A 24,209-nucleotide genomic window follows, 5' to 3' on the forward strand; every position below is an offset into this window, starting at 1 on the left:
AACTCGTGTTTCTCTCTCCCTGCAGCAGCCTGCTCTGCTTTTCCCCACCTCACCTCCTCTCGGCCCACACGAGGCCAACGCAGCCCCAGCCCAACCGACGGACGCCGTCGTCGTCTTCCGCCGCTCCCTGTGACCGGACGCGACGCCACCGATCAAGGACGACGAGTACCATCACGACGCCGCGCTACTGGAGCACCCTGTCGCGACACAGCTCCTCCGCTTGCCCCCACGTCGCCATTAAACCACCGCGGACCCGCTCCGGTCCTCGTCCCTATCCCCTTCCTCTCTTAAGCACCCCCAGCTCACTTTAGCCCCCTCTCAAGGTTCACAAAATCATCTCGCTACACGAAATGATGACATGTTCAAACCTTAGCATTCAGCATAATATAGCTCAGAAAAGGAACAACTGGACCAAGACCAAGTACATCTCAAAATACAAACAGAACGGCTATAAGCCTACGAATGCCTAGATACACGGGAAATGAACAAGCAGAATGCTTTTCATGGCAGCAACGAGACGAAGACAGTCATATCCTATTGGCATATTTGCTCGACAGCAGCCACGATCTGGGCAGGCTGCACGACGGTCGCATCCTCCAGTGTTGCAGCGTATGGCGTCGGCACATCCTGTGAGGACAAGCACATGATGGGGGCATCAAGATAGTCCCAGAAGTTGTCGATGATGGCCGATCTCAGGCTGGCTCCGATCCCACCCGTGCGCATGCACTCCTCCACAATCAGCACACGGTGGGTCTTCTTAATGGAGTTGCCAATCGTGTGCAGATCAAACGGCTTCAACGACCTGATGTCAATGACTTCAGGGTCGTACCCTTTGTTCACTAAAGTCTTTGCAGCCTGCATCACATGGTATCTCATACGCGAGTATGTGAGGATAGTCACATGCTCGCCAGGCCGCACCATCTCAGCCTCCTCCAAGCATAGCACATATTCCTCGTCGGGAATTTTCTCCTTCAAGTTGTACAGAAGGACGTGCTCAAATAGCACCACAGGGTTCTCACTCCTGATGGCAGCTTTCATTAGACCTTTAGCATTGTAAGGAGTTGAGCAGGCAACCATTTGCAGGCCAGGGATTGACTGAAAATACGACTCCAGACGCTGTGAGTGCTCCGCTCCAAGCTGACGACCAACACCACCAGGGCCACGGATCACAAGCGGGATTTTGAACTGGCCACCAGAAGTGTAATGAAGCATGCCACAGTTGTTTGAGATCTGGTTGTAAGCAAGGAGGAGGAAGCCCATGTTCATGCCTTCAACAACAGGCCTCAACCCTTTCATTGCTGCTCCAACTCCCATGCCAGTAAATGAGTTCTCAGCAATAGGGGTATCAAGGACTCGGAGGTCTCCAAACATCTCAGCCAAACCTTTGGTCACCTTGTAAGAACCACCATAATGACCAACATCTTCACCAAATACGCACACTGTTGGATCCAATTTCATCTCTTCTATCAAGGCCTCGCGAAGAGCCTCAAACAACAAGAGCTCATGACTGAAAGAAAAAGTAGATAAATTAGAAATTTGAGGTCTAGCACAAAAGAAATCATATTGTTGGAAACTTTCGTAACCTAACAAAGTGGTAGGCCTTCGGATCTAGGCTGAGATCCGAAGGCTTGGTGGACGGCGCACTTAATCCATGGAATAGAGCACGGCTATTAATTATCACCTGTCTTTTTGGGTACAGTGTCACCCTATTTATAGATCGTATCCAACTGTTCTCTATTACAATGTACCGTAATACCCCTCCAACCGTCACATTCCCAGCACATTCGTGGGCAATACGGTATATTCCTAAGCACACATGTTCTATTTACAATCATGCCCTTCTCGGTCTTCAGCTATTAGCGAAGGTCCCCCCTTTCGCCCGGGCTCACCGAAGGTCTGCTACCGATGGCACCTTCGGCGCTCCCTCAGTCGATCTCCTTGCGGCATTGTGCGATAGCCTTTGTTTGGCATCCGAAGGCTCGCTGAGTGCTTCGCTCGCGACACCTCTGACACCCTTCCATCAATTCCCTCACGAAGCCCAACGAAATCCCTTGCTGAACTTCCGAAAGCCCCACACTGACTTCACCGATCCCAGCACCAGCACACGCTCTGACGGTGCCAAGCATCCACAAGGCACTTTTGACAGATCCGAAAGGTTCCTACAACATGATAAATCCACGACAGCTGTAATCTTTGTTAGTAAACAGTGGCCGCAAAAGACTTCGCTCCAGCATCTGAAGGGGCACATGAGATCATCCCCCAACAGCAGCCCCCCCACGGGCAAAGCTCTTCTTTGATGGGCCGAACCCGTGAACCAGATGGTAGCACCGAACGTCATCCCCTTTGGCCCGTAGGACTAGCACCCTACAATTTACCCTCGACCAAGAAGCCCCCTTTCACGCCCAAAGGGTCTATTCTTCTGCTTGTAGTGGATTTTCTGGCGAAGCGGTTCAAATCATGAGGCGTCGATTTTTATTATTATTATTTATTATTATTATTTTATTCTTGTCTTAATTGCCATTATTGAGATGGTTTTGATCTCGAAGAGACGTTTTGATTGCCATAAAGAGGCAATTTGAGTCTTGAACTGACATTTTAACTGCCATAAAGGAGATGGTTTTGATCCCGAATCACCGTCTTGTCAACTGTCAGCAGAATTTTTACCGTTATATATATATGACCCCATGGTTCATTTTCACCATGCCCTCTCTTGCTTCAAATTTGTGCGCTCAGCTTTTCACGTGCTGCACGAAGGCATCGTTAACCCTTCGGCGCACAACCCAGATAGCCTAATCTGATGGCTCCAAAGAGCAAGTCTAACAAGCCGAAGACATACTGGATTAGGAAGTCGAAGGTAGACGAAGAAGTTTTGGCCGGTTTAAGTAGTGAAGGCCTGGTAAGCAACATGTCGAAGGTCAGGCTGGCCAAAGCTCAGGAGACTCCGGAGCTAGCGGATGATGAGTCGATTGTCTTTGCTGATTATTTCAGAGCTCGACTTCACCTACCATGCAACGAGATGGTGGCGAAGGTCCTAAATTTTTTTTAGGTTTTTCTCCATCAACTGAAGTCGAACGCCATCATTCGTCTTAGTCTCTTTGCCTGGGCAATGAAATCGGAAGGAGCGAAGGCATCCGCAAGGGCCTTTGTTGCCGCCCATCAAGTTCACCATCAATCGAAGAATGTCTTTGTTGATGACGTGCAGTCCAAAGCTCACTACGGCTGCGCAAACTTTACCTACCGAGGAGGTCTGGCCACACCTGCTGTAACTTATAAGAACAAGTGGCCGAAGGATTGGACGCACACAAGGTAGATAACAAGGAGTACCTTATGTCGAAGTGCCAGGAGTTCAAGGTAAACCGCGCCCCAAACGTGGTGATGAAGAACGCTCAACAGTTGGTTTTGGTCAAAGTGTCAGAAATTGGTTTTGGCTCAGTTTGCAAGCTCTCTGCAAGAATTAGTACGACACTCCTTACGGTGTTCAGGTGGTTTATCACCGGACTTCCGACATTCGCGTTTTTTGCGGGTCCCACCTATCATATAAGGTTTTCTTGGCTGGCCTTCTCTCTCAATTTCGATTTGCAGCACCGCCGCCCGAGCCTTTCCGCCGTCTCGCCAACACCTATCGACCCGCCGCCAACCAAGCTCCACCAGCACCGCCGTAGCCTCACCACCACCACAGCCCTGCTCCACCGCCCTCGTCGCATGGCCGCTCCACTGCAGCCACCCAGAATCGCGCCGCCATGCCCTAGCGTAGAGTCGGCGCCATCACCGCTCCAGCACCGCCGCTCGCCACCTCCGACCGCCGGTCTTCCTCCCTTACCTCCATTTTCTTCTACATATCATCGCGGTGAGCATCTTTTTGCCGGTTCTTCAAAATTGCAAACCCTAGATGCAATTTCATGCAAATTTGCCCAAAATTCAAGCCAAATTTGATCAATATGTTTCAACTAGAGTCAAATCCCATGCAATTGATCAATGTCCAATGTCGCAAACTTGAATTCGTAGCATGTTCATCCAAATTCACCACAAATTCTTGCTTATGATTCAAATTTGGGTCATCACTCAATTTTCCTTAAAACCCAACGCGCTTGCTCATCTTGTTGTCAATTCTATCTTACAAATGGGTCGTGAGCGCCGCGACAAGGGCAAAGCTGTTGAGCAGCTGAAGAAAAATAAGTCAAAGGCACAGAAAGAATGGGACCGAGCCATAGCAACTATAGATGCATTAGAGGGTCAGAGAGGGTTTCAGATCAGAGACAGTTCTTCGTCATGTCGGTCCACTTGCACTCATTCTGCCACGGGGTCGGGCTCAACGCCTTTCGGCCAGTCAGGCAGCCGGAAGAAAGCTCGTCAGGAGCTAGAGACAGAGGAGGAGCATCCTCAGGCGAAGTAGCCCCAACAGTAGCCTCCAGCTTAGGGTGAGATCAGGCTGCGTGACTTGACGTCTTTTAAGTCACCTAGGATCAAGAAACTAAGGTTTGTGCTAGTCGATGAGTGGTTTACCCCGGACAAAGACACCTCTGACGTCCCTTCAGTCAATTCCCTCGCGAAGCCCAACAAAAGCCCTTGGTAAACTTCAAAAGGCCCCACACTGGCTTCGCCGATCCTGGCGCCAGCACATGCTCCGGCGGTGCCAAGCATCCACAAGGCACCTTTGGCAGATTCAAAGGGTTCATGTAACATGACAAATCCACGACGGCTGTAATCTTTATCAATAAACAATGGCCGTAGAGGACTTCGCTCCAGCATCCGAAAGGGCACGTGAGACCATCCCCCAACACATATTTATCAAAGATCAAGTGCAGTCAAACTGTCAGACTTGCATACTTCCAGTTTAACAAGTAAATGTAATTGAAACACAAAAACTGGATTTGCAGGGGACATCATCATTAGGAATCGTTAGCCAAATATTATTCTGGTTTAGAACATACCGCTAACCCTGTAGGTTGATGTGTGCAATGTGCTGAATGTGTATTGTACTTCCATATATCTAAGAATAGGTTAAAATAGTTTAATGAAATGAACAAACTGCAGGCCAGAGTTAAGACCTAAATCACAAAAATCTTTCCATGGACTCCAGTCCCACACAACCTACAAGTTTCACTATGGCTGGCACCTATAAATTTGGGCCTGAGATTGTAAGTTTTCCTCCTAACTTGGGGAACTCAATAGTCAACAACACACAAATGTTTGATCGGACTTGTGACACAAAATTTCGTATGGATAGCTTTAGCTTTTGGCGATTGGGCTGGCTCTGAACTGGGCCTAATGCATGATCTAAGGCCATCAACTTGAGATAGCGAGATTATAACTTGCCTTTTACCATTTTCACCCCTTTGCCATTCAATCAAACAAAGCAAAATTTAACCATACATCCACAAAAGCTGCATAACCAACGAAGCAGTAAGATTTGGGTCGACAGTCTTACTAACATCCACTAGCAACTAAATGCACCATCTGTTCCAATTAAGGATGCACACTTGAGTAACTCCCTTCTAGTGATGCTACATGCAAAGCCACTTCCAATTCATTGACAATGGCTCTGAGGCGAACCCACCTAAATAAAGGGTTGCCACATATGATACTAAAAGTTAGCTATATAGAACTTATCTCCCTCTCCCATGGTTTCATGTCACTCAAATGGATGAGGGAATGTTGATGCAACCAATGAAGAACCCATGGTAGCCACCAAATGAGGATTGTCCACATGCAAATCAGCATGCGCTGTGTCACACAGAGGTGACACAACTACAGAGTATGACAGGTTGTGGGGAACTTTGAACTAATTCGACATGCACATCACGTATTGCAGAATGACATCAACTAATTGCCACATAAATGACAAGAATCTGCTGGATCTTAGAGCGATTAGTACATTAAATGTTGAATGGGTACGTTACGATCTGATCTGATTATTGCAAGAGTCTTCTACCAGTTGCATTGGAAACGCTTAAAGAAAAGTACTAATAACTTAAAGATCTCCCCAGAACACTCTGATTTTTCTATACTGCCTAGCTTTGACAACTTCGATACCCCACTGGTAGCCCAGCCCAGGTGAGCCTATCAACATGTGTGGGTATTCATACTGATTAAATTGGAGAAGACATTATGTGGATTGGGAACAGAGGAAACCAGTAACAGAAATTCTACAAGAAAGAATAGTTGGTTCTTGATGATTGGCCAAAAATAAAAATAAGTGCAATAACACTCTATTTGTCCTGCAGATACTGCACGCAGCTTTCCCTGCCTAGGGCAGGAGCCGTTCAAGTATAAGACAACTATGTCATGGTAACCACAACTAACGCAGAAAAAGACAAAGCTCCTAATCAATTCCAAACTAGAGCATAGCCTAGTGTATGGCAGTTGCCTATAAGTCTATCACTACGGGTGAGAGGCGTACTACAGCCTACAAAGTTACATACCACCCCACCGTATATTGAGTGTTGGTTTTGTGTGGATCGTGAAGCATCGATGAACTTAGAATACAGTTATACATCAGTATATCACCGTAGGTGTGAACAATTGCAACATTCTTACCCTTCAGACTTGGAGGCTGCCGCGCTCAAGGGCGCATCCGCCTTTACCTGCAGAACAAGACACACACAACAAGACAGCATGGTTCAGTACACCAGCAGATGCCAACGCGAGCCGCAGGGCAAGGCAAGAGACTAAGATCAGAGTAGGGACACGCAACCGCAACTGCCGCACGCGCAATCAGCCTGCCGCGGCCCGCGCCCGACCTCCTCGCCGCCGTCACCAAGCGCAGGGTCCTCGCCGCTGCAGAAGAGAGCAAACAAAGCGTAAACACAGACTCAACGGGAGATCCAGCGCGATCGAAACGCGAATCTGGGGCGCGGTAGTGCGTACCCGGGGTGGATGTGAGGCCGGCGCAGGGGGTCGCGGCCGGTGCGGCGGCGTGCAGCGAGGATGCGGCTGCCATTGGGAGGGACGGGGGCGTTGGGATCTCGTGGCAGAGAGGCGGTAGCTGTGGTGTTGAGGTTGTGTGTTTATAAGGAGAGGGAAGGGTGTGGTTTGGTGGGCGTAGGCGGCGGCGGCGGCGGCGGCGGCGGAGAGAACGAGGTGGGAGGGCGGAAGAAAAGAGGAGAGGAGGGACCGCGAGAGCCGAGAGGTAACAATAGGAGGGAGATGGACTGTGGACGAGGTCTATACACCGAGGGAGATTGGATCCAGCTCGGCTCTAAAAATTTTGAGTCAGAAAGGGTTTGTTTTAATTTAGGATTCTGAAAAATATTTTTTAAATCATAGATTTTAAAAAATTGAATTATAAGATCATGTTTGATAGAGATCTAGATGTAATTTTTTTTAAGCTAATCATCATCCGCTCTAAGAAATTTTAGATATAGGGTTGTAGGTAGATTAATTGTATTTATTTGAATTATTTTATTTTTATTTTAGATTAAAAATAAAAATCTAAATCACTTTATTTTATCATATAAACTCTACATCTAATATGAATCTCAGAGCTGGAACTATGTCAGCTCTAAACATCAGAGGTCTAAAAGCTAAGAATTTTTTGATATCTTAAATTCTTAGATAGGTTGGATGTTTACTTTGTTACGTAATATCTTAATACCTTTATTCGTCACATGACACCACACTGCTGCTGCTTACAACCCGTAGACGTAGAGCACAGGTGCAGATCAGAGCTCCGAAAAGTACATAAATACTGAAAGCATGAAACTACTTTGCTGATGTGTTGACTGGAGGTCAAATCAATAGCTATGGTCTAGCATGGTATCTTTCAAAGTTAAATGGATTGGAAGAATGATTTTCTCCCATCTAACTCCACACCAGTCAGTACGACAGAATTCATCACGAAACCTATTGTAACTAATTTTGACAGCGGAGATCGAAGTGAGCACGCCTAAAATGAGCAACACCTTTCAATTCCAACTCGCAACTGGGCACCACAGCACACGAAGCTACTGATTGACCGAAACGTTCCACTATCTGCAATCACTACATTACTAGCCGATTAGATCACCCACGAACCTAGAGGAGCTTCCGCGAGTACCCGTAGACCCCGTCGGAGACGAGCACGACCATGTCACGGTGCGTGCCGGTGTCGCGGGTGGACTTTCCCAGGACGCGCACGCTGAGCACAAACTCGTCGCCGTACAGCAGCGCGACGTAGGCCTCCTCCGTTGTCGCCACCGCGGCTGCCCTGGCGCCGGCGGCGAGCAGCGCCACCACGATGAGGGCGGCGGCCAGGAGTGCCGACGATCGCATCTTGGCTGAATCTGATGGTCTGGATTAGGATCACAACCGAAGAGGATGGGGAGCGCTAGTAGTGGGGTGGGGGTACACGTGCGACGTAGTGGGAGAAAGGTAGGGGCTTCAAATCGGATCGGAGCCTTTGAAGATAGGGAGTTGGCTCTCCTCCTCATCGGTGTTTGAGTGCTGCTATGATTTGATTTCGTTGTAAAGATTAGCATTCGGTCAAAGGGTTTGTCCAACTTGGAGTTCTCAGGGCGGCTCACTCGTCTAGACGACAGTGACGGAATCATGGGAGGAGGAGAGCCGGCAATCGAGGTCGATCAGATTGGATGGATTCTAGACGAAACTCACATAAGCTGTTGGGACTGCGGGTGCGGTAGTGAGGCGAAGAGAGGCGACATAGAGGAGAACGAATAGAATAGAAGATGGGGAGGGAAAAATAGTTTGTAATGGTATTGATGGGTAATTATTCTAGTTTTGTGTGAGCACTTTAATTTTTTATAGTCACAATCTATAAAAAAACTAGTGGGAGACAACTTTTGGATCGTGAAAGAAAATATGGTTATATTTTAAAAAGCTGATTTTTAATCTACTTGTTTGTTTTAGATTTAGCTTTTAAAAGTAGATTTTCAGAATCCCAAGCTAAAACAAATAAGGTTATATTTGGCAGAGCTTCCAAAGCAGCTTCTCAATTAGAATCAGGGGAGCTTTGCCAAACAGCAGCTTTCACCTTTTAGCTCCTTTAGTGAAATCCATTGTAGTGATTCTCTGAAATAAACTATAAGCTAGGGAACTGAAAAACAGTTTCTCCTGGTTCACTTCCCGTACAGAATCGTTTTCTTCATATAGTTTATTTTAAAGAATCACTAGAAAATCATTTTTAGCCACAAAATCACTTCCTACAGAGAATCACTCTTCGCAAAGAATTTAAATAAGGGAAAGCTCTACTAAATAGATCCTAAGCCCTTAGTCATCTCTAGCTCCAGAGATTTTTAGAGTATATAGATTAATGTCATTTATTTGGAGCCGCATTATTCTTATTATTTTGTCATACAAAATATAAATCATGCATGGATCTCAAAGTTTGAACTTTTCCAAACAGACCTTAGGTCCAAAGGATTCAACTTCAAATGCTCAAATAGATAGATAAGTGCATTTGCAAATTGCCATGCTGATAAAAAGTGAAGCTAACGAGCTTTAGAGGCTTCTAAGACCACTTTCGAACCAAGGAGATTCACATGAATTTTGCATGAATTTCGTACAAACAAATGAACAATTTGTTTCCTATAGAAATTAAGAAAATTCTTGCAGTATAAACATGGGCTCAGACTAGTGTCTAAATGCCACAATCGATGCTGCTTAGTGAATTTAAGTTGTAGCAAAGGCAAGAAGAGGAATCAAGTCTGCTGAAATAAAATAAGTTCATCGGATCTAGATTCCGTAAAGAGCTGCTTTAGCCAACCTAACACTAATAGATTTCGACACCACCTTGACATGGCTAAAAGGGGCTATGTTTGGAAATTTAGTTAGTAAAAAACTTTATTTTTATAATATTAATTTATAAAGGGTTAAAAAGTTTCTATCGTCACTGAACTAAACTTCTCCGCCAAAGTCGCCTATATTGCACTATTGCTCGATAGGTTGGAGATAAGATATTAACAGAGTGTGGTCTCAGCTCATAGAGGAGAACCACTATCCTCCACTTAAGATCCCACCATGGGGTGCATGATAGGTTAGCATCATGGCAAATAGGGAAGTTAAGGTCGTGCCATAGTACTACGTGAAAAATGGACAAATAAGATAGACATAAGTGATAGATCATTACACGAACTGTCACTTTGTTGTATCTCCCCTTTTCTACTCTTTTCCTCCTCTAATCTCTATTTGGTAGATTTGTTGTGCTTTGAGTTGTAATCGGTCATTTTACATTTTGATCTAAAATCTTAGAATAAGTGAGTTGTATTTATGTTAGATTTGATACTAAGTTTGTCCGATCTACCGCGAGATGCCATGGATGTAGTGTATTTGTTTGAAATTTTTAATCGTATGTTTAACCACGAAATTAAGGTAATTAATGAAGAATGAATATTTTTACATTAATTGTAAATGACGGATAGAAGTTGGATGTACCTTGAGACCCGGACTTGTTCGGAGTACCTGAGCAGGGTGAAGCATTTCATGAGTACTGCCTTGGCGGATATGAAAGATCATGGTAAAACGGCAATGTATTGTCCATGTCACGACTGCAGGAATGATAAGAAGTTTCCAAAATCAAACAATATCCATGCACATTTGGTCATGTATGGATTTAAAGAGAATTATACTTGGTGGAATAAATATGGCGAGGAAGGCCTTAACGAGGTAGAGTTGGATCGGGCCCTCCATGCTGATAGTGTGGATTAAGGATTTACATCCGGTGAAATGGATCATGATCTCAGGGATGAGGACATATTAGGTTTCAATGATAATAATCTCGAGGATTTTGTGAAGAATGTGGACCAGATGGTGTGGGATGTCAAGCGACACGACGAGTATAACAATGGTGAGTTTGCTAGATTTTAGGACTTTGTGCAGGATTCCAAGACGCCCCTTTATCCCAACTGTAAGGAGAAGCACACGCGGATATTTGAGAACCTAAAACTTCTGCAGCTGAAGGCAACCCATGGTTGGACTGACAAGAGTTTTGAATCATTGCTCGATCTGCTAAGGGGCATGCTACCGGAGGGGAATTTGGTGCCCGAGGGCGTCTACGACGTGAAGAAGATAATTTTTCCTATATGACTGAAAATAGAAAAAATACATGCATGTAAGTAGGATTATATCTTGTTTCATGGAGAGTATGCAGAGCTGGATCAATGCTCCGTTTGTGGAACCCATCGATATAAGCGTAGAAACGACGGTGGTGACGGGGATGGAGGCAAGAAAAGTAAAGTTGGTCCTAGGAAGGTGATGTGGTATTTTCCTGTAATTCCCTGTCTGAAGTGTCTGTTTGCCAACAGAAATGAGGCACAATTGGTGTGTTGGCATAAGGAGGGTTATAAGAACGATGCAATGATACATCACCCGGCGGATTCCACTCAGTGGCGAATCATTGATTCCACATTTGGTTGGTTCGCTGAAGAATTGAGAAATATTAGGTTTGCTATGAGCACAGATAGCATGAATCCATTCGATAATATGTGTACCTCACATAGCACCTGGCCTATTGTATTGTCGATCTACAACCTTCCACCCTGACTTTTTAATAAGAGGAAATACATTATGTTGTCAATGTTGATATCAGGACCGAAACAACTTGGCAACGATATCAATGTGTACCTTAGGCCTTCAGTCGATGATCTTAAGAAACTCCGATCAAAAGGCGTCGAGGTTTGAGATCAGTATAAGCAAGAGTACTTTACCTTGCATGCCATGTTGTTCGTCACCATTAATGATCTGCTAGCACTTTGTAACTTGTCAGGTCAGAGAAAAAGAAAAGGTGAAGCTTACCCACATTGCTTAGATGACACATGCAGTTTGAGGTTGAACAACTCAAAGAAAATAGTGTACATATGGCATCGATGTTTCCTTCCTAGGAAGCACCCGTACCAAAATATGGACAAGCAGTTCGATGGCACAAGGGAAAAAGTGTTGCCTCCGAAGCATTTCAACGGGGAAGATGTCCACAATCAGGTTAAGAATATCAATGTTACCCTTGGTAAGCGAAAACAATCCTCCAAGGATGATGAACAGTTAGGAATGTGGAACAAGAAATCAATACTATTCGAGCTAGAGTATTGAAAAAAATTAGAAATTCTTTACAACATGCATGTAAAAAAGAATATCTGCGAGAGTCTGATCGGTACATTGCTCCAAATGAAGGGAAAAGGAAAAGATCATGAAAATGCACTAGCTGACCTTGAAGAAATGGGCTTAAGGCCGGAGCTCCATGCACATGATACGGACAAAGGAAAACACCTATCCCTAGCAGCTATCACTCTCTCCAAGAAAGAGAAAAAAGAATTATGCGAGTTCTTGCACAGTGTGAAAGTTTTCTCTGGTTACTTGTCCAACATCACAAGACTTGTTTCGGTGAAAGAGCTGAAAATAAATTTCGCCTTGATGAAGTCCCATGATTACTATGTGATGATGACGTCACTTCTTGCGGTAGCTATTAGGAACATCCTCCCAATTAAGGTTCACGAGGCTATCCTGAGCTTGTGCTTTTTCTTCAATGCAATTGAACAAAAGGTGCTCCATCCAGACTCGTTGGAGGAGCTGGAAAAAAGACACTTTGAGACTATGTATTCTTGAGGTGTATTTCCCACCATCATTTTTTGATATCATGGTGCATCTCACTGCTCACCTTGTGAAGGATATGCACTATCTTGGTCCTGTGTTACTGCATCACATGTTTCCATATGAGAGATATATGGGTGTCCTCAAATCGTACGTAAGGAATCGAGCCTTTCCTGAGGGATGCATCGTATAGGATTATGCGATGGAGGAGGCATTGGAGTGGTCTGTTAATTACATTGACCCAAATAACTCAATTGGCATGCCTAAGTCTCGCCATGAGAGGAGGCTCGCAGGTGTAGGGGTCCTGGGGAAGATGGCAATAACTCCTGATCAGAAGGCATACGACCAAGCTCATTTCCTTGTGCTGCAACAATTGAGTGAAGTGTGCCCATATGTCGATGATCACAAGCAGATGCTACTTGAAGAGAATCCAGGGTAGACCGAAGCTTGGGTTGCGAGGCAACATATGCAAAGGTTGACGACTTGGTTCCGAGATCGAATCAGACAATCGAGTACTCCTACAAGTGCTCTGATAAAAAAACTAACATCAGACCCTATATACACAATTATGACATATCAAGGGTACAATATAAACGGATACACATTTTACATGGTTACCCAAGATAAGAAGAGTATATACCGGAACAGTGGTGTCCGTATAGATTTTTATGACAACAACGACATGTAGAGGGGCACATACTATGGTCAAATAGAGTAGATCTGGGAGCTGAACTACTTAGGATTCAAGGTAGCCCTGTTTCGATACTGTCGGGTACATGGGGCAAAGGGTGTCACTAATGACAAGTATGGATTCACTAGCATTGATTCAAACATATCGGATACAAGTCTGAACCCTTCGTACTCGCTAAAGATGTTTGCTAAGTCTTTTATGTGACTGACACAACAAAGAAGAAACACCATGTGGTTCTCGTTGGGAAAAGATGCATCGTCGGAGTTGCAAACGTCGTTGATGACGAGGAGTTCAATCAATAACATAAAATCCCCCCCCCCTTTTGCTACTACAATCGTGCCACGTCTTTTCCCGACCAAGAAAACTCCATACCTATACTCCGACCATAACGAAGGGACCCATGTCAAGAAAGCACGAAAACAATGAATTTGAATTTTAGGTTTCAAGTTATTTGAATTTGTAATATTAATGCCAAATTTGAATTTTAGGTTTCAAGTTATTTAAATTTGTAATATTAATTTCGAATTTGAATTTTGGGTTTCAAGTTATTTGAATTTTTAATATTAATTTAAAATTTGAATTTTGTTTGTTTCAGTTTATTTGAATTTGTAATATTAATTTAAAATTTGAATTTTAGGTTTCAAAGTATTTGAATTTATAAATTGTGATGGGTGATAATACTAACCCGTCACTTTTATAATTAATAGGTGACGGGTAAATAACATAATCCATCACCTTTAACTTATATGTAAGAGTCGAGTCGAAGTAAAAGGTGACAGGTGATATTATTAACCCGTCACCTATTACTTACAATAAGTGGCAGGTAAATAACATAACCCGTCACCTTTATTAACTTATATGTAAGAGCCGAGTCGAAGTAAAAGGTGACGAGTGATATTATTAACCCGTCACCTATTAGTTACAATAAGTGATGAGTGATACTTATAGGTGATGGGTGATATTAATCACCCGTCACCTATGACTTATATGTATATAGGCTGAGTCATCCCCGTGCGCACTCCTCTCATTTTGCCTAAGTCATTTTGCTCACGCACACTAGGGTTCGCCGCCTCCCCGTGCCCTCCACCGAGCCGGCCACCGTCGCCGTCGAGCCCATCGCTGTTGCCGCCGTCCAATCCCATAGCGGTTGCCGCTGTCGCCCCCGAGCCTACTGCGGCCCCCTCTCTGTCGCCCTCGGGTCCCCACCCCTGTCGGAGCCCCGCCGCACACGGAGCACCGCCATCCTGCCCCGACTCAATCCGCCGCCGGCCATCTGCCTCAGCGCTGTCTGCCGCCGCATCTTCCCTGTGCACCATCGCCGCCTCCCCGTGCTCCTCGGCATCATCGCTGGTATGTACGGTCACTAGAACCCGCTAGAACGTTGTGGCTCAGAGGATGTACAACAACATTAATCTGGTAATGCCTTAGAAAAAAGCATTAGAAGGTTTCATAGATCAATTTTCACTTTGCATACTTCATAAATGGAACCTTTGTACATAAACGGTAGCACATACAAGTTTTTTATGTAGAGTATTAGAGTGCATACATATGGTTGGAGTAATTTTAGAAGATACCATATGTAGAGTTCATCAGGATTTAGGGTACCTGCTCTCGTTGGTTCAGTTATCAGTTTCAGAATAATATATAAATTACAAAATTATACCCTGAATTTTTTCTGCATTATTCTCACTACTTGACATAATGCATACAGTTATTCTGGTGCCAAATCTATCTTGATAGAATCTACGTGTTTGCTTATTCTGCAGCTGCATTCCTAGTCAAGCTTGCCCACTTTACAACCACAAACACGTAGATTCTGTCATGTAACTTGTCAAAGAGCCGGGAAGGCTGCATTCTCTTAATAAGGTTGTTTGTTGGGAAGTTGCTAGCAAGTAAGGATATGAGAATGATCTTGAACAAATGTAGAAAATGTGGTCAAGGACTTCAGCTCTTTCACTGAAGAAAGTTGATGCTCTTTCCATATTTTGTTTATATAATGAATTGGTGACCATGACTAACTTTCGGGTTGTTCTGTTGCTAGTAAACAAATTTATGTTTTTGTCTTGATTCACTAGAACTTGGGTTACTGTATCCCTCTGATAAATTTCAGACTAATCAGGATTATTGGTGGTTGTTCTAGTCCCTGGGTGCGTCGTCACTTGGCAGTAAGCTCTAGAGAGGCTCATGGTGGTCTCCAGGTAGTTCAGTGCTAGCCTTCAAAACATTGTTTGCAGCCACCTTTGTTCCCACCTGCGCGGTCATCGTTGCATCACTGAGGGTTGGCTCTAGGAGCCCGCCACGGTGACCATGCTCCCAACGGATAACGTGCCATGCGTGTCAAGCCGGCCAACGATGGTGGCCAATTGCGTGATGATCTAACATATCTAGCTTTTTTATCTATTAGTGGACCTAGAACAAAAATGATCTAATGTCCTAGGCTAGTTTGTTAGGGGTCCGGTGTCTCATTTGTTGTGCTAGCCTTGACCCGTCACCGATGCAGGAAAGCCGACATTGGGCAAGTAACAAAGAGTACAATCCTATTGAAGAGGTATTGACATGAGTCAATGTATTTTATACTTGTTGAATAGAGGAATATTTTTTTATATGTCAACCCTCCTTGTTTTCTCTCTAGATGGTGGAAGTGCAGTCTCCAAGCCAGACAACTGGTAGTGGTGCACGAGCCCGAAAGGTAAGGTCTCAAACACAGTGGCTGATGGACAAGGTTACCGTCATGGGAATCGATGCTGACGGGCTTCTTACGGATGAAAAGGCCCTAAATAGATTCCGGAGGGTCGCATGGCTTATTGCTTGGGAAAGGGTGCCGATAATGACTAAGTTCGATGACTTCAGTGATGAAGTGAAGAGGGAGTTATTTGATAATGTCGTCAAGGAGTATCTGGAGTACCCTGGCAATATGAGTGAGCATCAAACGATAACCACGGTCAATGCAACAATGAAAGCGATCGCGAAACTTCATTGAAACTTTAAGAGCAAGCTTGTGAATCGGTACTTGGCTAAAGGGGTGGCGTCCTTCGAGAGCTACAAGCATTTGAAAGAGAAAGATTGGGATGCTTTTGTGCAGATAAAGAACTCAGAGCAGTTCAAAAAGGAGAGCGAGGAGAAGAAGTAGCTTCAGGCTAGGAACAAGCACAACTATAGGACCGGTGCAACCGGGTACGCTGGGAAAAGGTCGAAATGGCAGGCGGAGGACAAATAGTTAGCCAGAGAAGGCCAAGAGAATCCTTGGTTGCAATTCCCAGGATGATCACGGTCATATTTGCGTGCAAAGGGTGAGCTGTTCGAAAGCGGGGAAATCACATTCAGAAACAGGGAAACCAAGGCAGTCGCAGAAAAAGTAAAAGACAAGCAGCCGAAGCCAGCCAAGGTTCTTTCACTGGGTCAGGGAATATGATGTTCTCTCAGTGGTGCTGGAAAACCTGGAGCACCTAGGTCGAGTGCGGGGTGTATCAAGTTCCTAGGGCTGGAAATACGGTTTTCCTGAAGACCCCAGGCTATACAAGAAGAGGAAGAGGTATGCAGTGTACATGGACGCATTGACACAGGACATCACCCGGAAAGTTTACGCAAACATCATGGAGCAGCTTACATCATAGGGAATACATATTTTCATGACAGCGGAAGCTAGCCCCGGAGCTGCTGGGAAGAGTAGCTGCGCCTCCAAAGAGGTCAAGCAACAAGTAGCTGCTGCTGGGACTGAGCCAGATACGATTGACCTGCTAGAAGGGCCCACACCCTGCAGCCTTACAATCAGGCCTGGCGGGTATCACATTGAGGTTGCAAGGGGCCAGATGCTTCCAAGAGTCTCTATCTTACATACAGTCCTGATACGTGCAGGCTATGCCATGGTTACGGTAGATATGGTATATAACAATGCCACCGATCACGTGTTGGAGCTCCCACCCAATGATGAAGTCACAACTCTGGGTCAAGCATTTCGTCAAAGGATCCAGTGAAAGAGGGGTGACATCATGGTCTCCAGCCTATCCCAGTCTGGACGATCTCCAAGTGCACCACCGTCGCGCCCCCAACTTCCAGAGAAGGCAGCTTCACTGCCTTCTTCTCCTTCGGAGAAGCAAGCTACACTGCATTCTCCTCCGCATTCAGCAACCTCGCTTCCAGATCCAATTCCGCCTCCCCTAGAGAGTCCAAAGAAGAAGAAAAAGGAGGCCGAGAAGAAAGTCTCTACGAAGCACCTGCCGAAGAAGTCGACGGCCATTGTACCGGTAAAGAATGGACTAGTGCTAACAAGAAATTCGAATATGGGAAGCCTATGATGACGGTGGATGGCTTAACAAGGGCGGGAAAAGCATGTGTTGACCTGCATAATTACTACATGCAGGCTACTAGAGACAGCAATGCCACATCCATAATCGTACAATACAAGTGACGACACATCTTAAGTAATGCAGACAGCTACTTCATTGTGGGTTTCAATGACTTATACGACCTCTTTAGCCTTGATGGCATGAATGTTCTGTTATTACGGATCTTCACATTGTAAGTCCCTTGAAATTAAATATTTATTAATTAATACCACTAAGTCTTGAATCTAACTATGTTGTTATCTGTAGACACTTGATGAAAGAAACAAAGAAGAATAAGGATTCCATCACATGTCTTGACCCTGAAGCCATTACAATATCGATCATTCAACTTCACCTGGATTATGCTATGGACTATGTGATCAGAGCAATGCAACAATATTCCAAAATGCAGTACCTGCTGGGCGCCCACAATACCGGTGGCCATTGGATCTTACTCGTCATTTGCCTCAAGTGGGACTTGGTGTTCTACCTCGACTCGTCAAGACCAGTAGGACGAAAAGGCAAACCGGGAGAGCATGATTACAACGCTATAAAAGGAATGCGCAATCTGTAAGTTCTGCATGACTTAGTTTATATATTTAACTTTTCTAACATTCAAATGCTCCCTAATCGATCCATCCTTATACAGGGCTTTTGACAAGTATATTCGAGCTCAACCTGATTATGATGCGAAAGCTGGCTGCAGACTAACACACAAGACTGAGTTCGTGGTACATGCTACCTAACAGAATACCAAATGTTCTCTTTTGCTGCTTTTTTCCTTTTTATCTAACAATAAATTTTCTTTCCAGCAATGCCACCAACAACCACGGGCAACAGCTGCGGATTTTATGTTGCGTGGAACATTCTCCTCATGCTCCGCATGAAAGATATCAAATCCCCTGATGTAAGTTCAATATGAGATTATTCGTAACTAATTTTAGTAATTAGTTTAATTCCATGATAACAGGACATTGGTTACGTGTCAAATTATTCAGGAATTTGACACTCTTTTTTTCAACGACGGTGCACTTCCGGAGATTCGACGATGAATCACAGAGTTCTTGGTGGTTGAAGTCATAAGCCCACACGGTGAGTTACACTATAGATTCCCTAGGTTATAAGGTCTATATATGTAATATGAGTTTATCGAAACTTAATTTATAACATATGTGATTCTGTAATAAATTGATTAGAACTTTGTAACCTTTGTAATTATGTGATGAAGCGAGTTTTTATATGCGTGTTTGTAAATATAGATTTGGATGTGTTGCTGTTGTTTGCAGGGAGAAGACGGATGTTAAATCCCAGCTACGCTCCAGGATGCAGCCTGAAAACTGGATATTCCCATAGGGTATTATACACATAAGTGACGGTTAACTTGATTACCCGTCATTTATAATAAATATAAGTGACGGGTAACTATATTACTCGTCACTTATGTATTTCTTTCGGCACATAGGTGCCCGACAGAAGTGACAGGTAACCTAGTTACCCGTCACTTATATTAGATATAAGTGACGAATTAAGAGGTTATCTGTCACTTATATTAGGATATAAGTGACGGGTTAAGAGGTTACCCATCACTTATGTCCGCTCAAAGGTGACGGGTAGAGGTTATAATCCGTCACCGATGATATTATTGGTGACAGATCCATATCCGTTACTAATGACTAGTCATCAGTGACGTGTTCAGGATGACTGGTACAGAACCCGTCACCAATGTAGGTCGCGGCAGCTTCTATGTGGTTATACAAATATAAATGCAACTATTAGGGTCATCGTGTTGATGTTTCAACCTGGGGAGGGTAGAGTGAGAGGTAGAAAAAAGTTGCAGAAGGTTAGGGGTGTAGGAGTAAGACGGAATCAACGCTATTGCTATCTTCAATTTATAGAGAGAGAACAAACGAGAGGAAAATCGAGAGAGAAGCGGATGTTTTGGTTTGTGTGCAAGAGAGAACTTTGTTTTTTTTACTTTAGTTGTGGGCACAACGAGAAGAGATAAACAATAGAGAACAAAGACAAACTTAGCACATGGTTGAGGTGTCAGTGATATGTCATCTGTATCCCCTTCACACATTGCTATTGATCTAGGATTTGCACTTTAGGTGGCACACTCATCCCCAAATGTCCTGTATATATTCCAAAGATTTATTTTAAAAATTCTAGAACATTAATTAGAAAAAAATAATATTAAATTTGAATATTCTCTATATTGCAATATTATAAAGGGAATTATCTTAAAAGTTTGATAGTTCTAGAGGACGTTTCTAGAGGGAAGGTGTTCATAAAATAGAAATTGAGATATATGTGCCAGTGATGCAGCGGGTAACCTAGGCTACATATAGCAGTGTGTGACACTTAAGTGAAATGAAGAATAATCTATTGGAAGGTGCGCATATGTTTTAAAGATGACCACAGAGACAGAGGCATAGTTATTCCGAGATATGGGCTCTAGTACTAACATCGTAGTACTTTGATTTTGATATTGTGGACACTGAATTTATCTACTTCCTCCGTTGCACAATAAATTTCATTCCGAAATTTTGCACAAAAAATCAATGTACAAGTAAAAAATCATCCTACCCTTGATCAAAGTCTTAATTATGTGTACCTCTGGATTATTCTAGTCTATAGCAATAAATGCTTCTGGAAATAGAATGAACCATTTCAAGATGAATACATGCTGCAAAATAGATGAAAATTCATAACAAATTATCTAGGGAGGGTTTGATCGGAGTGAGATCAGATCATGATTCGGCCATGTTTGTATCAGTTTTCTTCCTTTTAGAAAGGGAGAATCAGGGAAGTCATTAAAAGACATATTTAGTAAAAAAAAAATTGAAAGCAAGAATGACATTAATTGGGGACGGATGGAATTCTGAACAAAATTTTGAAACTCTAGGTTTTCCAACGTGCTGTAAATAGGCAATTACATTTGTAGATACATGATTATATCCCTTGTGGATCGATGATAGCTCAAGGGGAGCGAAATGATTCAAACTATAGTAATATTCTGGCGAGCACCTTGTCTTAGAGGTGGGAATTGGGCCGTGCTGGCCGGCCCAACCTGGTCCCTTCTGTCTTTGGGCCCTTTAGGCCATGCTAGGACGGCACGAGGAACTGTGCGTGTCGTGCCAAGCTGACACGAGTTGTCTCCAGTGAGGCCCAAGCATGGTATGAAGGCACGACGGGTTGCATCATGCTAGGCCACCACAACCACGGTATTGGGAGCTCGACGGTGAGCCCTGGGGGTACGACAAGAGAGCGTGGGGAGACGGTGAAGTCGAGCGCGAATGACACGAAGCTACGATGTAGAGTGGCGTCAGGTGTGCGCGGTGACCATGGTGGCGAAGTCGAGCGCAGATGACGCGGAGCCACGACGGGCGTGCTCGGCGGCCGTGGTGACGTCAGGTGCCCGCACGATGGCTGAGGCGCTGGAGTCGAGCTCGGACAATGTAGCGCGTGCTCGATCTCGCCCCAGAGCAACACACCAAGCTACTCTTCGCGGTGGACAGGCGACACCAGTTTGTGCTGCCGCTACCAAGGGGATACTTTGGGAATGGCATCGTGCTGGCCAACGTGACGACGGCCGACGAGCTGCTATCCGCACCCGTGTCGCGCGTGGTGGGGCTGGTTTAGGAGGCCATGCAGATGGTGACAGATGAGTACATGCGGTCGGCGATGGACTACTTCGACGCTGCTTATCACCACATGGTTGCGGCTCGTGTCGAGCTGGCCTAGGCGCGGCCCATTTTTCATGTTGTGCCAGATCGCCTATCGTACCTTGTAGTGAGGCCCAGCATGTGCCATGATTCGTGTCAGACCGACCCGATTCTTTTATGCTCGTGTCGTGCCGTGCTTAGGCTAAATCGTGCCTGTCGTGCTGTGGGCCGGATCTAAATGGCAAGGCCTGAATCTCAGCTCTACCTTGTCTAGAGCACACGAAAATAATAGAAGCAATCACACCATATCACTCGCAGTAATTCGATCCATGCACACGAATTGGTTGACTACGACGGATAAATTCAAGCAACTCAAAGAATGCAAGAACAACAGAATATATGAGAACATATGATTTTATTAAACTCTAGCAAAGTGTAAATAACTAGTACTTTGAAACTAGCTCACTTTATCAATATTGACGACATGTGTAACTAATGGTGCTAACTTTGTTCATGTGGGGGCATCCTCATCATCACCCTAGTGCCTAGCCCAAGTACGGGCCCAGACTTTGTCATCTTAAACATGCATATCTTGCACAGAGTTGCCCTGCTGACATGTTATTCTTTTAACGCTTTTTGCGGGATGTTTGTACATCTTGTACCATCCAGTGTATATAGACGATTTGTGATACGTTTTAGAAGTCATCAAACAATCTTCTTAACCATTCTTCCTCTCACTAGCCCCCTCAATAATCGATCAATAAATCAGGGTTTAGAAACTCATATGGGAAAGACCCAAAGAGATCGATGAAATAATAATATGTAACCTTCTATTTGTTCCCTGGGTAAGTTACTCTTTTCTTTCTGAACGAATCATCAAATACCCGTACACCCTGATTTAGCATTATTAGCTTAACTGCTTAAGTGATATATGATCTTCACACAATATTTTGCAATAATCCTTTCAGGTTTGAATACGATTATTTGCTAATTGTGCACAGACTTTCATGCTTCGATTAACAATTCGCTTCCCCCCGTTGCGTTGTTGTTGACGCTATGCTTCAAGTTGTGTCTTTCTGCTTAATAAGGTTATATAATGTACTCAATGCGAAAGTTCAGAAGGAAGTGTCTAATCAAAATGCTACATGATAACTCTTATGTAATCTTGACGTAGATCATAAATCTGCAACACTACCTTACATTTCAACAAAAATGGAACTCACCAACAGACAACTCTGACCTGTGAGGAATGAAAGATTGCCTGATCTACCAGGCACATGATGGCAAAAATTAAAAGTTAGTAGCTATATAGGATTTACAACCAATCTCCAAACTTTACTGCATCTCCCCATCCCACGACAATACCACATGTCCATATCCATCAAATTCCCCCAGCAACGTGCGCTTCTATGAACTTTTGAACTAGCTACTATGGTGGCGACCGAAGATCGGAAGAAACAAATTAGACAATCACATCTTTCAGGTTTCCGTTCGAGGCGCCTGAACTCAAATTTCATACTTTTGCTAGATTGTTGTGGTTACTGTCTGATGGACAATTCTTTTCGCTTAATTGTGGGTGCACAACACAAAGCTGTACGTGGATAGTTGACTTCATTATTAACACATTCTGACTCGCAAATTGCTCATGACCATTTACAAACGAGAAGCAGGTTTGCGTCCTACACCACTCTCATAAAGCGTACTCATCCTTATAAAACGTCAGTTGCAACGAGATTGTTCCTTCAAATCTAAGCTTGCGTTTTCAATTCTAAAACCTGCTTAAGCCGTTAAGCGAATATTGTTGTGTTTCCAATTCTAAAACTTGATTCTAAAACCTGCTTAAGCTGTTAAGCGAATATTCTTGTATTTCCAATTCTAAAACCTGCTTAAGCTGTTAAGTGAATATTTGAAGATAGATTTGGTTGGGGTACACCAGGCCTGAGCTGTAGTGCAACACTTAGGTGACACTTGAGAGCCCCAGTGGCAAGCCACCGATGAACCCTCCCCTACATAAAAAAGAAATTAAATATCATCGTGAAGTGGCACATCATATATGATATATTAAAATGATAAGAATAGATAGTATATTTGATATTAGCCAAAAGACCAAGAAAGATATGAGTGGTAACGTTGAACATCTTCTGCTTTTGTTGCCTTGCCGAGTTAGAACTATTCTGCACGCGGCCATGTGGTACACAACTAAACAGCATACTAGTATATATTGTAGACCACTTGTGCATAGCCCAATCTTAGAGCCTATTTGGTAAAGTCTCTCATCCAAATTTTCTAGGGAAGTAGTTCTCTAAGAAAAGTAATTCTTTAGTAATATTTTAACATAAAATTTATGAAAAATGTGATTTTATGAGGAAGTGAATCAGCAAAAGCTAGGTTTTCAACTCCCATCACATATTTCATTTTAAGTAATTACTCACACAGAATCACTCTGGAAGCTAAAAATTATAAATTATTATCTGGCAGATAGCTCCCCTGATTATACTCTTGGAGCTAGCCTATAGCTCTGCCAAATAGACCCTTAACATTGTCTAAACAGGCGGGATCTTCTTCAACGGCCTAATGGGTTATGCTTTAATTTGTTTCACAGTCAAATCATTATAGTCGCCCTACTTGGCTAAGATTGCTCTTAAGCTTGGCCCATTGTGAAATTATTTATATCTCCAGGCCCAGGAAGGCAACTAGAATAGTTATCACCTTCCTAAAAAAAAGGAAAAAGGTACCCCGTGCTCGATCGTCACACATTGTCCGAAACGTACACCATAATGTTTTGTCAGAAAAAAAAACAGAATGTTTCTAGGCTACGCCACTAACACTTTAACAGTAAATAGTTTGCGATAATTTAATTATAGGAAATTTTTCTCTGTTAAGATCAAAAGGTGTGCTTAATTTGCACCAAAATACACTCGATATCCTGGTTCTTTATTTTTTTAGGATAACAATCATGCTTTATTACGTTCCCAAACTATATTGAATTAGCCTACGATATCCTTACTCCTC

General features: G+C 43.8%; 1 protein-coding gene and 1 non-coding gene across 2 annotated transcripts; both read right to left on the reverse strand.

Annotated features, from left to right (window-relative positions):
* Positions 1 to 342: 342 nt before the first annotated feature.
* Positions 343 to 7,122, reverse strand: LOC133915806 (pyruvate dehydrogenase E1 component subunit beta-4, chloroplastic-like). The gene is made up of 4 exons (XM_062359129.1): positions 6,868 to 7,122; positions 6,695 to 6,777; positions 6,538 to 6,584; positions 343 to 1,507 (listed from the first exon to the last, which is right to left on the reverse strand). The coding sequence occupies exons 1-4, from the start codon at positions 6,938 to 6,940 to the stop codon at positions 535 to 537; spliced, it is 1,176 nt and encodes a 391-aa protein (XP_062215113.1). The 5' UTR covers positions 6,941 to 7,122; the 3' UTR covers positions 343 to 534.
* A 15,997-nt stretch (positions 7,123 to 23,119) lies between these two features.
* Positions 23,120 to 23,316, reverse strand: LOC133917244 (U2 spliceosomal RNA). Its single transcript, XR_009909647.1, has one exon. It is a non-coding gene; the product is annotated as a U2 spliceosomal RNA (small nuclear RNA).
* Positions 23,317 to 24,209: the final 893 nt, after the last annotated feature.

This window comes from Phragmites australis, chromosome 4, assembly GCF_958298935.1.
Source record: "Phragmites australis chromosome 4, lpPhrAust1.1, whole genome shotgun sequence".
Lineage (NCBI taxonomy): Eukaryota > Viridiplantae > Streptophyta > Magnoliopsida > Poales > Poaceae > Phragmites > Phragmites australis.